General features: G+C 40.7%; 1 protein-coding gene across 4 annotated transcripts in view; it reads right to left on the bottom strand.

The window, feature by feature from the left end:
- The window catches only part of LOC117957301 (microtubule-associated tumor suppressor 1 homolog), a 71,731-nt gene that overhangs the window by 33,933 nt on the left and 22,335 nt on the right, over nt 1–15,463 (bottom strand). For 3 of the 4 annotated variants that reach the window (XM_034892959.1, XM_034892950.1, XM_034892967.1), the window contains exons 4-7: nt 12,838–13,069; nt 8,146–8,364; nt 4,268–4,489; nt 3,373–3,540 (exon numbers count right to left, since the gene is read on the bottom strand). In XM_034892959.1, the coding sequence (XP_034748850.1) occupies nt 3,373–3,540; nt 4,268–4,489; nt 8,146–8,364; nt 12,838–13,069 (841 nt within the window). The remainder of the gene's footprint in view (nt 1–3,372; nt 3,541–4,267; nt 4,490–8,145; nt 8,365–12,837; nt 13,070–15,463) is intronic. The other variant, XM_034892975.1, reaches the window with a different exon arrangement.

The raw sequence follows: 15,463 nt of genomic DNA, 5'->3' as shown, positions 1-15,463 counted from the left end.
AGGAAAAAAGGGAGTCCAAACAAATCCAAACAGATGCCGCTGAAAAACAAAAATAACAATGGTAATGGTTTCTGTAGCCAAGCCAATAGACTATGCGAAAATGGCGCCAAAAATATCTTTACCGTCGTCCAGGTGGTAGTGAATCATCCCACGATAAAAGATGGAGAGAACAAGAGAGGCAGTACCTGTGTGTTTGTGTGTGTGAGGGAGGAAAGACAATCCTCAGTGCGGTGATGATTATTAGTCCATCTTTGCTGTTAGACGCAAAACACACAGTAATCCGTCCCACTAACACACCACAGAGATGTGTGTGTCTAGAAATGTAGCTTTCCCTTGAACACACATGCTGGGTAGTTGGACAAAGACAAGCATTTATACACTCCCTCTATCTCACGGCTGTTTCCAAAGCTCTGTGAAGCCAGTTCACACACACACAGAGGGAGGGATGCTGCAGGGGAGAAGGGGGAGGGGGAGTGGGAGGGATCTGAGTAATCTGTCTCTGCTGCTCCCATCCTCCCTCCCTCCCTCCCTCCCTCCCTACCCTCTCCATTTTTTTTTTCAGGTCTCGCGTCCTCTCTTGGTCACTATTTGAACATTTGATGTGAGAAAGTCAAGGTTGTATGTGATGAAAGGATTATGATAATGAAGAAATATACCAAGAAGGAGGATCCCCTCTCTTTCACAAACACACACACACGTGTCTGTGTCTCTTCAGCTCTCAGTGGCAGGTGCTATATTAAAACTATTCAAACACAGACCTCTTTGTTTTACACAAACACACATAAACATACTATACATGCAGCTGAGCCGTTCCTTCAAGTTTTGAAATTTAGCAACATTTCTGTTAAAATGTCTCAATGTAGGTTGAGATTAAAGTTTACTGTAATACTGCCCGCCACAGAGAGAGTGATTAAACCCCAGAAGCAAGTAATTTAGTCTAACAGAGAGAACTTTAACAAGGGGTCCCAGACCCTTAGAGTTACTGCAGGGGGGGCCCAAGTTATGTTTAAACCTTTTTTTAAGTTCAAAAGATAATATGTCTGAAAATATACATGAACGTGAGCCTAACATATCATTAGAAAAGATAAATCGGCCTATTTTTGACTTGTTTTGAAATTTACAGACACTGATGCAAGGTTACTCCTGTAAGTAAGGCAGCCATTCACAGTTAAGCATAAGGATTCACATACAGTATACGTGTAACATCAAAACATGATGTTTACATATATGAATGTCAATAATAAATTGTTATAGCTTAGTATGGTATGCACCACAAAAAGGTTTGTGTAAAGGCTTTAGGTCTTTGTTGTTATTGTAGGCCCAGGTTCATATGCAACTTAATTTTAATACAGCATGGGGGGTCAGTGATTTGTCTCTTTTTCAGCTAAGGGGTCCTTGGCCTAAAACTTTTGTAGATACCATGGTTGCAGTTTCTGTTATAGTTTGTCCTTTGTGATGACTCGCGTGGTTTAGGGTACAACATTTGTTGTCACACACAGCAAACATCCCCTCAATATCAGCAACCTGCCTGTCCCCAAACTACACTGGAAAAATATCTCCTCACTATCTGCTAGCTGCCTGTCCCCAGAACACACTGTAAAAATATCTCCTCACTACCTGCTAGCTGCCTGTCCCCTAAACACACTGTAAAAACATCTCCCCATTATCTGCCACCCCTGAACACACTGTAAAAAACACCTCCTCACTATCTGATAGCTGCCTGTCCCCAGAACACACTGTAAAAACATCTCCTCACTATCTGCTAGCTGTCTGTCCCCAGAACACACTGTAAAAAACATCTCCACACTATCTGCTAGCTGCCTGTCCCCAGAACACACTGTAAAAACATCTCCTCACTATCTGATAGCTGCCTGTCCCCTGAACACACTGTAAAAACACCTCCTCACTATCTGCTAGCTGCCTGACCCTAGAACACACTGTAAAAAACAAATCCTCACTATCTTTTGGGGGTGGGGGGTTAGTTCGTGGAAGCACACAAGGGAGGGGAAGGGGATAGGATGAGGATGAAGGAGGGGTATGCAAGTCTTGTTTTGTTTGAAAATACTTTGATCCTCAACAAGAAGTAGAACATTGCTTAGAGCACCTTTAAGGAGGTAGAATTTATTGTAAAGCTGTTGTATTGGTATGCATTAGTTAGCTATAACTGGTTGGATACTGAAGTTGATATCAAAGAGAGCCTGAAAAGAATAGGCAAATAACATTAAGCCATAATAACTTGACTGCATTTTATAGAGCTTATGGTGCCACTTGACAGTTGACACAACGATGGAGCAGCATTGGGAGCAACTTGGGGTTCATTGTCTTTCCGAAAGACACCTAGACATGGGACTCCAGGGCCAGGGATCGAACTACTGACATCCAATTGGTAGAAAGCCGCTCTACCACCTGAGCCACAGCCGCACATTTTCTCTTTTGTGGAGAAAGTCCATCTTATGAAAAGTCTAAGTTGCTACTTGATACAGAACAGTGCTAGAGTTGCACTTGCCAGGAGCTTCCTCTACTCACTACATTACACTACATTAAAACAGTAGTTCATTCTCATACTCATATACTGCATGCTTTAATTTTCAAAATAAAACTAAACCTAACTTACAGTCTTAGAACTTAGAGCAATTCAAATACACTGATTGGCTATAGTATGCCAGCCTTACAGGACTCTGAACAACAATCATTTCGAATGACTTTGGCCAAATGGTGCTCTTTTCAGAAACAAGGTGGTCACAGAGAAGCAAGAAACAAAGTTGGTCAGTGTTGGGGTTCTTTGGCCACTGGTAGCCCCAAATGGCAGCAGAAGGCAACTGAACTGAACCAAAATTCCTGTGTTTACTTTGACTCAACATATTTTTCTGCTTTGTAATGGGGATACTTTTTACACAAAAACCTTTCCTGGTACAGTGCATGTGATACAAACAAAATCAGACTGTAATATGAAGCTTGAATCAGTCTTCAAAAATTACAACTCAGCCATGATACATAAATAGTCTTCTGTGGGCACAACACAGTCCATGGACAATAAAACCAAAGTCAGAATATGTCAGAATCAATAAAGTGTTTGTCCAATAGAGACAAAAAGAGCTCAAGAAAGACACTGGGTGCTTTAAAAGCCCATAATGCTAACCACTGTCGCCTGATGGGCTACTGTGGTGTGTGTGAACGAGAGAGCGAGGTGAATGGATCAAATGCATGTGTGGGGCTTATGCCTGCCTGCCTGCCTGTCTTTCCGTCTATCTGGTTGTGAGTAAAGCAATCACGAGGGTGACAACATGTCTGTTAGTAATAGCTTTACAGGCCCTAAAAAGACTTCCAGGCCCAGTTCTCACTAAATCTCACACACCTGTCACACATTCTCACCTGCGCTATTCAGTCGACTGAGTCTTGCTGAGCTGCTTCTTTGCAAGGGATACTGGGATACCTGCTTTGTCAGGCCATGATTGGCAGCAGGAACTGTCTTTGCTGCTACTTGATTGGCAGCTGATGTCTTGGCTGTGTTGTTGTTAGTGACTGTCGGGGTCTTCAGACCTGTAATGACGAAAACAGAGGGAGTCAAAGCTTCTCCTTTGTGCTTTGTTTTTACTCGCTGGCCAGATGTTTACACTCATACTTTCCTATTGCTGTAAAGGCAGCTGTAATTTTAAAAACAAATCAGCCCTGAGCTAGGTTTCCACTTTTTCCAATCAGACCTACTGTACTGAAGACAATAATTATTTTTGCTTACGTGTTTATTCTTGGATGCGGAAGATGTAAAGAAATTGAGTAAGGATGTCATACTGCCTAAATAACCCCCCCCCCCCCTCCCCGCAGGTTTTTAGGTACCTTTATTCCATTTGCAGAAACAAACCTGCTAAAGATGGGAGAAAGGAATTCTGCTGACAGGTTCATGTGGAAACCAAAAACAGCATTTGTTTTTTTTTATAAATTAACTTTTTTGCAAACTGAGTCTGCAGGAGCATGAAACATTACCATGACCAAGCCACTATCTCGAACCATTAAAGAAGCACCACAACACAACTGCTGCTAATTAGACTGAACTTCTGATGACTCAGTGGTCAATGATCAGTACAAACTACTTTCAACATGATTGAATTGTACATTTATATTTTGCATCTCTGACATTCAATCAGCTAGAGAACCAGCTTTCAAATCATAGAAATTTATAGAAGTTCCCCCCCCACACACACACATACACACACACACACACACGCACACACACACACACACACACACACACACACACACACACACACACCTGTAGCAGTGGTCCTGGCCTGCAGTGAGAGAGCTCTGCTCCTCAGTGCAGGAGGCTTTGGAGCGGCAGTGACGCCACTGGGAACTACATCACTGGAAGTATTGGTACTGGTGGTAGCTGCAGTTCTGGAGATCAGGGGCTTTGCCGTGCACTGGTTGCCCACAGGAAGTGTGCTTTTGCTGGGCTGCTCATCTGGCTTGGTCCCTGTTGGTGCTGAAGCTCCTGGAAATGTAGAAGGAAAGAGGATACAAGAGGTTTTAAATACTAAGAATACTCTATATAGATGAAAGAGCAAAACTTTTGGGTGGATGTCCAAAGTGTCAGCTGTTTTTTAATGTCATGTTTGGAATCTTATAAAGAATAATAGTATATCCAACAGAGAAAATAGTGTTGATAAACAGAGAAACAAGAGGACGAGAAGACAAAGGAATTTTTTTGCTTCATTTGCACAGCAGAACAAGTTAAAACGTAAAATGAGGAAGGTTTCACAGAGAGGAGTTCTCTAAAAAATGTCCGTTTGTGTTGTTGGTGTGTCAAGGTGGGAGACAGGAGTTCACAGCATCTCATTTGTTAGAAGAAATTACGTCAGACATTGTCATGAAACAAAGAGATTTTAGTGTAACCTCAACATACTCCATGTTGGATAAGATCATATCTGTCCCAGCTGTGTGTTTAAGGATGTTTGAAGGCGATGCGCAGTGTTAATCTAGTGGTGTTTTTAAGGTTCTAAAGAAAGAAAGAAAAAGGATAGAAGCAAAAAATAGGTCTTGTTTTCTTGTTTCTGTCAAATCTGTAAGTGATTCATGTGGGTGTATACATGCAATTAAAACTCACAGAGGATACAAGCTTTACAAAGAAACTAAAGATTTTCAGCTGACAAACACCTACGTAAATAATTAATAGCAGGTTCCGTTATGTAAATGTGCTGTATTTATATAGCGCTTTTCCAGTCTTAACAACTGCTCAAAGCGCTTTTACATCTACAGGGAACATTCACCATTCACACACATTCATACACTGTGGCCGGGGCTGCCATACAAGGTGCCACTGCTCATCAGATAAACATTCACAGACATTCACACTCCGATGCACAGCACCGGGGGCAACTTGGGGTTCAGTGTCTTGCCCAGGGACACTTGGGTCAACAATGACTGCAGGGGCGGGGATCGAACCACCAACCTTCCGATTGGCAGGCAACCGTTCTACTTCTGAGCCACAGCCGCCCTATGTTTGGGTCTTTGTAGCTTTGCTTGTCTGCTAAGCATTTCAAAGAGCAATAGATGAGGTCTGTGGAGCACTGGAAGACTGGCAAAGACAAGTTTAACCAATAGCACAGGCAGTCTCTCACCAGTACAGCTGCATAGCAAAATATGTTAATCCACAGTTAAGTATGTCCTTTATAAATGTTTCCATACCAAAAAACTAAAACTGCTTTGAGTGTGTACCGCAATATTATCTCTGTTTGTAATTTTAGAATAATAATACAGTATTTTTCACTGGAACCCATGATAAAATGCCATGTGGAATCTGATCAATATACTTCTGTTAATCTCACAATTAATCTCAATTCTTTAATCAGTATAACCAAAGTGCAACATATCTGAGGCAGATTACACTGGGTGGACCAGATCTTAATTTGACTAGAATGGAGGGATGTTCTACAGTCAAATGACTGAAAGATGTTCCTTTATTTATATAAACTGTTCAAAACAAAAGATGTGTCCTCATATCAAAACTGCAATTGAAATTGTATTTTATCTTAAATAACAAAAAACAATGTATGGTATGTACAGATTTTTAACAGTTGAATAGTTTTCAATAGTTTCAATAGTAGAATTGATTTTCAATCGATTAACGATGCCAACGTATACTGGTGTATTACTGCATTCTAAATGCACAGCATAATGACCTCAGAGTTAGACTCACAGCCAACAGAAACGTGAACAACTGACACATATCAAGGGTGTTAAAAAATTATTCAATGAAATGATTGAAGGTTGAAAATTAAAATAACTGAGTGGGGTTGTACTACACTGACTGGTAACTAGAAAATGTGATCTGGTTACCGTAACAACCTAGTCATCTGTAACCATTACTTTAATGTGTTACTTTGTGAGTGAGAAATTAAAAAAAGAAATAACCAGTAGATTCTTTAATATGTCAATGTCAGTATTTTGCCAACATTTGTGAGGGACAAATAATCTTATAATAGCTTTTTCTGAACAACATTTCGTGGTCTTCAGCCTATATTATACAATAAGTAGATCCGACCAGACAATCTGATTGGTCAACTAGACATTTACAACGCGCTCAAATCAGCATAAGAGCACACCCAGAACCATTTGAGCACACCTGACGCATCACTTAAAATATCACTCCGCCATTTCTGTGTCAACGTTGCAAAGGTGAATTAAAAAAACAGTTTCAAAACATTTGTATTCATGTAAATAATTCAAGAACCACAGTGGAACACACAAAAGCTGTCCAACTAGTATATAAAGTGATTCCTCGGATTAAACAACTTATTTATTACAGAACTAACAGTTGTGTTTCCATGGTAACAGTCTCCCTTTCCTGGCAACCCGGTCTTACGGCAGTTTGGTGAATGCTCACATTAGTTTGATCTATTGATTCGTCAACAGGGACACCAATAATGGCGTTAAATCAAACCCCCAAGTGTAATTTGCTTAATTATTGTAGGGATGTTTAGTAGGGGTATGTAGAGCCCTTAAACAGCAAAGACTGGAGGATGAATGAGAAAATGTGGAGATCCCTGCCACAGAGGAATGCCACTTTTAGTGACAACAAGGAACCCAGTAAGGGTTGAATATACTGTTTAATGCTTTGAAAGAGAATAAATACTATGTATTTGTAAAAAAAAAAAAAAAAAAAAAAGATACAGTATATTCTTATCACATTAGTGTTTTGTTAAAAAAAAGGATTAGACTTTAAAAAAAGAAATCTCAGTACTTCTTTACTCACTTTTGGAAAGCCTGACACTCCTTTTAACGTTACTTAAGTTGCCAGACTTGTACATCTTTCCCCAGAGACTTTGCCTGCATCCAGCTGTTTTTCTCTGTTTAGGTAAAGAGTCTCCAGTGGCTCACTTAAACACATACCGTTCTTGTGGCTGTCTTAGTCTGTGATAAAGTTAGACGGTGGTACAAAACTAAAGACTGACTAATCTTAAGTCTAAAAAGATAATACCAGTAAACATCTTCAGACTCAGAACTAACAGTTGTGTTTCCATGGTAATAGTCTCCCTTTCATGGCAACTAACAAAAAGAGTAGAATGTGACTAAACACTGATAGATACACACAGAAGGGAACATTTTTTAAAGATTATAGTAAAGGTTAAATGTAATTTTTTCCTCCAATTTTCCATTAAAAGGTCTGTGCTACTCTTACATTTTTAATAGTTACGGCTGAAGCCAACAGAGCGGAGCAGTTTGAGCAGCAATGAGCAAGCAAATTAAACCAACTTGACAGTCAGCTTGAAAAACGTTCAATGGCTGGAGTCACTTCAGAGTGTCTTTTCTATCCACTGTGATTTAATGTGATGTAATGACTTTTTCACTCAGGGGGAAGATTCAGTTTTTTTTTTTTTTTTTGTAAATCATCTCTCCTTGACCTCCGGAGAGAAAAAAGGGGTTTTTCAAAATATCAAAACACAGTGGATGCACAAACAGATCTTCATTAACATCAGTACAATCTTAGAAGCTGATTTTTTATGACACACTGTGTGTACACGATGTAGTGAGACTCCGCGTATGTGTGTGCTTGAGAAAAACAACAAGGAAAAGGGAAGAATGTTAAGTTGTATGTGAGCAAGAGAAAACAAGAGAGCTCAGCCCCCCACCACCACCCACCCTACTCACCTTTGCTTATGGCTGCACTGATCTCAGATCCTAGTGCTGAGGAACTGAGGCTTGTGGGTAATCCTTTCACAGGAAGTTTGGATGTGGCAGGTGTGGCAGCTCGTTTGACCGCCCCCAACACTGGCTGCTGATTAGCTGTTGGTTTGGAGTTGGACGTTGCAGGATCTGGAGCAGCCAACACGGATGCTCGCTCTGCGTTGGTGTGAGGTTTGAGGATGCCTGGGAGTGTAATACAGAAGGCCATACATTAGTTCTATTCATCATTACGCACAAAATTCAGAAATTGACTTACAATACAAAACTGTCTACATTTACAGATAACCTTTTTTTTTTCAACCATTACATACATGTCTTAACCTCTGCTTTCTCATCTTACACATCACACTCCACCATTACGGTGGCCATTTCAGTAAAGTTACTCACTAACATTGTTGTGGAAAGACAATGAGCATGGAAACTAAATGCACACTTTCTACATTACTGCATTACTTCAACTGTGTCGGATTTCAGAAGCTCCAAAGTCTGACGTGACAGCAGGCGGGTGCTTGCAAGGGGGAGGATGTAGATGATGAAGAGGAGGGGGCCAAGTACGGATAATGCCGGCGCACGCCCTTTAAAACAAAAGTAGTTGTGTTGCTGTCATGTTGCAATTTCTGTTGGGTCAAACCCATCCGCTAGTGATGGGGGGCCGGGACCGAGATCTACATGAGAAAGTAAGCACTAAACAAGCCACAATACAAAAGTTCTCCCCTGCACTAAAAAACGTTGGGAGACCCTCCCCTCAGCAAAGAGCAAAAAGACATGACCCTCCCCTATTTTCCGCTGGTGGTCAATTCCATAAATACCAAATGTTCATTAAGAGAAATATTTTACATGTCCATTAAGCAGATCCCATAGGTCTCCAACATTTTGACGCTGATCCTTTTTTATAATTGAATGGCCCTTCTTGCACTTCAGAAATAGAAATACTGATGTTTGGTCAATGGTTCCCAGCAGCCACGTAACAATGTTGGTTAAAACCATAAAACCATTTTGTACCAGGTTGTAAAAAACAGGCTTATTTCTGCTATGAAGGGGGGGTCTATGGGGATTGACTCGCCTCAAGTGGCCACTTGAGGACAGCAGTTCAGACACGTTCGTAACTGTAAAATATTGTAAAACAACCGTCTGAAAAATGATATTCCACATAGCTTATTTTTGGCAATTCTTTTGCATGAACATCTAAACATTGCACAAAAGTCTGCAGTCCATCCCAAAATGGCAGCAGTACAGGCACAAGCCGAAGGCAGTATCTATCTACGTATTTATATCTATGAAAGGGGTCTCTGACAGACCCGTTTTCTCCTAAATGACTTCAATAACACAGACCAACTGTTGGTAATGTGTGCTTCCTGCATTTGCTGTGAATTTATTTCAGGTAATACAGTTGTGCTCATTACTGTTTGTTTTGTATGTGTACGAGTGTACTTACGAGTGTGTTTCCAATTTGCCCTTTTTTATTTGATCTTCTTGCTGCTGCTGTGCTGTACCCTATATACACTGCAATAACCTAATGCAACAACCTGTGTTATCACAGAGATCATTAACTTTCACCAACTTTCTACAGACATGAATTCTGCTTGGCAAAAGGGCAGAGAGAGTCCTAAAGAAAAAAGCTTGTTTGAAAGAGAGGGGGGAAAGTCGACATGTGTTCACCAATTACAGAAACACGCACACGCACACGCACACACACATGCACACACACACACACACACACACACACACACACACACACACATACACACACAAAACACAATCTCTGTTGATGAAGGTAGAGCAGCAGTAAAACTTGTACTGGGACTGAAGCCAGCAGGAAACATCTGGCTTCATTTGGTTTCAGTTCAGATGAAAAGCCAGCCAGAGAAAAGCAGCTAGAGTTTGTTAACTCAGAAATCAATGTTAGGTAAGAGCTAGTATTTACCGACGACATTTAATTCCCGGGGTTGTTCAGGTGAGGACTATGATAACTGCTCCGCAATTTCTCTTGGTTGTATATGAGCGGTTGGAGTGAGCTCAGTTTTGCTTCTAGGATGAGACTATAGTATTGAATGAACAGGAAAACATTAGGCATGCACTGGTACCACTTTAAATGTGCTAACTAACAGGGAGGGGGGGGTAGATTCTTGCTGTGAATACCTTGTCTGATGGGCTACAGTATTGTGGCCTAGTATCAGGACATCCTGGCTAGTGTCTGTTGCGCAAGGCTAGGGGCGGATGGCCGGTCATGGGCCTATTTGGGAGAAAGTCCAGGGCTGTTTTTTAGCCCCAGTCCGCCCTGCCCATAGGTATGCCCCCTGGCGTTTCAGAGAACACAGCAATGATCAATGCCTTAAGATAACTAATGCCAGTTAATGTTTAATTTATACTTTTATTCACTTTTATTTACAAGATAGTTTTACTTGTGTAATGTCTTTACTCACACCATTATCTGGGAATAACGCATGAAAGAAATTCTGTTTTGAATATATTGTAAACCTGTAGCAATAGTATGATTACTCCTGAAACAAATTACAACCTTTCTCAATCAGAAACTTATGCAGCCATTTACTAAGCCTAATTGAAATGAGTCTGCAGGTATTTATGAAGTTTAAAAAACAGTAATAATACGTTTTTCATAAACATTAGTGCCTTTCATTCAAGAAAATGCGTCTTTGGGAAATTGCATGACATAAGCAGACACAGAAAAAACATAAAAACAGGGATAGAATGCCATAATTATTGGTAAATAATATGGAAAATAAAACAGACTTGACGCAGTATAGTTTGGGCTGAAGTAAAAACCAGGGAAGGTGCGCTCCATTTTAATTCCCTGCTCTTGCCCTGCCCATCACTCAGCTCTTCAAGTTGCCTTCATGCAACGCATGCTGTTACGTAATATCAAGGGCTGAGGGGAAGTAAGGGCATACTGAACAACTATTGATATGCAGCTTAAGTGGTGAGATGTGCAGATGCATGATGAGCAGTTCACGTAACACATAGTGACCTAAGGGGACAATCTACTGAAAAGTGTTGCGCTAAAGCAACACCTTAAGTTAAACCCTTGGTAATATAAGGACTGGTCAGTTTACCCTCTTTTAGGTGAAATTCTTTTCATCTTATAAGCCAATTTAATTGTTTACATAGGCCTATTACATCTAAGTAAAGATAAAAACACTGAGCTCATGATTACAGTTTGCTAAATCTGTAATGGAAAACATATGTAATGGAGTAATCGAGTCCCGACCAAATTTAAAATGGCCCAATTTGTGCACGCATGCACACACACACGACTGCACGCATGCACACATGCACGCAATCTCACACACACACACACACACACACACACACACACACACACACACACACACAGAGTAAAAAGAATCCATTGATGGCGATCTCAGTCTAAGGTTGAGAGGTTTGTTCCTGTGCATCAGCAAAGAGGACAGAAAGCTTTTGTCCATCAGAATGTGACCTTTATAAGGAGAAAGATCTGGTTTTACACACAAACACACTCACACACACACACACACACACACACACACACACACACACATACACATACAGTGCATCTCACTATCTTTGTGGCCTAGCCTTAAACTTTGCCCTCACCCTAACCCTAACCTAATCCTTAAACCAAGTCTTAACACTCAAACAGCACTTTAAAGTTGTGGGGTCTAGCATTTTGGGACCCCAAAAGTATACTGGATTCCATTTTTTTCTTTTTGGACCCCGAAAATAGTTAAATGAGAACACACACACACACACATTTCAGCCTTTTCTGCTATCTACATGACACAATGCAATTCAGTGATTATGGAAAACAAGTTACACACAAACACACATACACTTAGTGGAATAACAGGGCACTGGACACGAGACAGGGGGTACCATGTTTAGGTTAGAAGTCTTTCATCAACACCAGCATTATTCACACACACACACACACACACACACACACACACAGACTAAGCTACAGTGTGAGGATGTGACTGACAGCCGGCTTCATTTCACTATTATTCACAAAATTACTTTGTATGGAAAATACACACAGAAGACATGCACAGAGCAACACACGAGAAAGAAAATGCCAGCCTGAAAATCCCTTCAGGAAAAAAAAATAATGAAAGCAGATCTGGTTTTACACACAAACACACACACACATACACACACACACACACACACACATACACATACAGTGCATCTCACTATTCTTGTGGCCTAGCCTTAAACTTTTCCCTCACCCTAACCCTAACCTAATCCTTAAACAAAGTCTTAACACTCAAACAGCCCTTTAAAGTTGTGGGGTGCACAGGACATGCCACAGAGCAACACACGAGAAAGAAAATGCCAGCCTGAAAATCCCTTCAGGAAAAAAAAATAATGAAAGCAATTGCTCACTGTATGCGACACTGTAAGTCCTGAAAAAGTGTCTGTGAATGAGTGTTTCAGTGCTATGTGAAAGGCATTTTAACTTGTAGGTCTGCAGTGTCAGCCTGTTTATAACAGACACACAAACACTAAGACAGCTGAGAAGCATGTTGTCAAGTAGAGCAGACATATAATCAATGTGCAGTGTTCTGCTGTGTTTGTTTACATTTAAAGTTTTATAAAGTTAATGTGTCTATACTTAAATTGTTTGGATCCACATACATACAGAAACCAGGGTTGACTTACCCTGGCTCTGACTTTGGCTTGGCCTTGTTGAAGATCCACCCACAGCGCTCTGTTCACCCTCTCCCAATGTGGAGCCATCACTCTGGGTTTGCTTGGGCCTGGGGCTCCCATGTACTGGAGGTCCAGTCCCTGTCACTGACCCTGGGGGTGGGGCTGGTCCTAAGGGCCTCTTATCCACTCTGGTGCCTCTCCCCCGCTGCCTGGCACTGGGCCCCAGCTTGGAGGAGACTTTCTGTAGAAAGAGATTCCGTTTAGTGACAGCGTTCCAGCCAAGGGGCCCCAGCTCTGAGCTGTGCACCGAGACCATAGTGTTAGCCATTCCCTGCCCGGAGTCAGAAATGTGGAGGCAGTGAAGGAACAGAGGGGAGGAGTGAGGGACAGAGTGTGTTAAGACAGAGGGGGAGGAGGAAAAGAGAGAGCAGGAAACAGAGGTAGGAGGGAAAAGTGGGAGTGCTGCAACCACAAGAGGGGTAAAAAAAGTTGGTATTGTGTTGTACATTCCTCTTGAGAATCCCGGCTCTGACCAGGCCAATTTTTTTCTCTCAATCTGGCTTAACCCCACCCCTTCCCTCTGTGTTCCTCCGCCTCTGACTCTATAAACACCAGCACACATGGAGTGAGTTTGTAGATGAGGGTCTGGCATTTGTCTCAGACTTTTCAAAGGAAAGACTCAGTGTATGGAAACAGTTGATATTTATTTGTTACTTATTTGTGCTAACAGTGTAGTCAGGGACTTGGAAAGTGTTGAGGTTAGTGAATGATGACAAATGCATTCTTGTGTGAACTTTGTCAGGGGAATTGGAATCAAGGAATTTTCAGATAAAATCTCTGATGTGCTTACATTTAAAATACTTTGCCCTGTCACCTTTGCCTCCCTGCCCCAAATTGCAGCGCTTATTCAGAAGAGATGACACATTTCAGAGTGTCCTTGTAGGCTACAGCCCTCTTGACTTTTTAGCTGAGCCAAGAGACTGAGCACAAGGATTACTGTAGCATACCAATACACACCAAATCATGTGTTGACATGCTAGCTGGCAGCTGGACTGGGCCTAACTGATGCTCTGTTGAGTACTACATGGATGGATGCATAGTGAATGTTACTACTCATGTGTAACACTATTTCTCGGAATATCAATAAAACAAAGTATTAAACTATAATAATGTTAAAGTTATAGCCTCTGAACTCTATGGATGGGAATATCATCAAGGATGGAATAAGTAAACTGATACCCAGCAAACACAGCTTAATATCCGCACCTTTTTTACACATGTTTGTTTCTAATACAGATTTATAAGTTACTGTACTGTGCACGTTTCTGTAAGACAGTTGGCTGTTTTAAACACCCTTTGCTGATACAACCCTGAGGCTATCTATGGTAGAATACGCTGGGGCAGGTTTTAAACCTGTCACTGTCTCACTGGATCTTTAAAAACACATACCAGGGACAGAGCGTACATACTGCAAACTTACCACTCCCTAATTTAAAATATAGGGCACACTTTAAAGTACTGTGACTTTGTTTCTTCTGTGTAGGTACATGTTGCCAAACAACAACAACACAGTTAGGGGATCAGACAACTAAAGCTCACTGTCTTTTGACAAAAAGTTCTTATTATCTTATTTAGTTAATTTGACAGTCTTGAATTATATTTTACATAACGGCATTTAACTCTGAGTGGAACTGTTAATGACAATGTAAAACCCCAGTATTTTATGCTTGACCACATGCCATGACTTCCATATTACATTTAGCTGTAAAGCCAGATATTAATATCTTTGGTTCCTAAGAAAGGCAAAGACCCAGGAGACTGTAAGAATTACTGTCCAATTTCCTTGATGCAGTTAGATGTTAAGATTATTTCAAAATGTTGTAAAATAAAAAAATAAGGTTATTTCTTCTCAAGTTGCTTTTTCCCTCAAAGCTAATATGGCATATGGTTGACTGTAGCTATACTGAGCTTTCTGGAGGGCTCCTAGAAAGCTAGAACTGGGGAGAGCTGTGTATGGTGGGCTTGTCATGTTGTCATTTACACATATGTTCATTTGATTTACAGTTTGCCTATATTGTTATTATTTTTGTTCTATATGGTTTAGAATATTCTTGTTACTGTTTTATCTTTTCGTGATTTTTGTCTGGGTGGGTGGTGATGAAAGAGGGGGGGAGGATTGTTCATTTTGCAATTGTATGTTTTGAGTGTTAAATACAAAAAAAAATGTTAAACATAAAAAACATGCTAAAGACACTTTTTGTAGGGCATCGCACGGGTTGTCACAGTGGTTATGTCTTACAACACCAGAGGGCACTAAAGTATACCTGAAAGTGCAACTCACTGTTCTTAAGTCATTTTGCACTTGAACATATCCCTGTAAACTGAGGTGAGAACACTTTTCAACATAATAGTAAAAACAAATCTAAACTGCATTATTTATTCAATACAACTTTGATTATGTGATGTGATTACACAGAATAGAGGAGAGAAAAGTTGTATTTAAATGCCTAAGTCCTGTACTAAAGCTAGCTTGTCGCATAGCACACATTTTACTCTTGCATGCTGGGGAAATATGTCTCAGTGCTTTTGGGGCAATTTGTGACATATCATGATAAAATACAGTATGTATTTGTAC

This window comes from Etheostoma cragini, chromosome 2 (assembly GCF_013103735.1).
Source record: "Etheostoma cragini isolate CJK2018 chromosome 2, CSU_Ecrag_1.0, whole genome shotgun sequence".
NCBI lineage: Eukaryota > Metazoa > Chordata > Actinopteri > Perciformes > Percidae > Etheostoma > Etheostoma cragini.
This window is presented reverse-complemented; position numbering and strand designations above follow the sequence as displayed.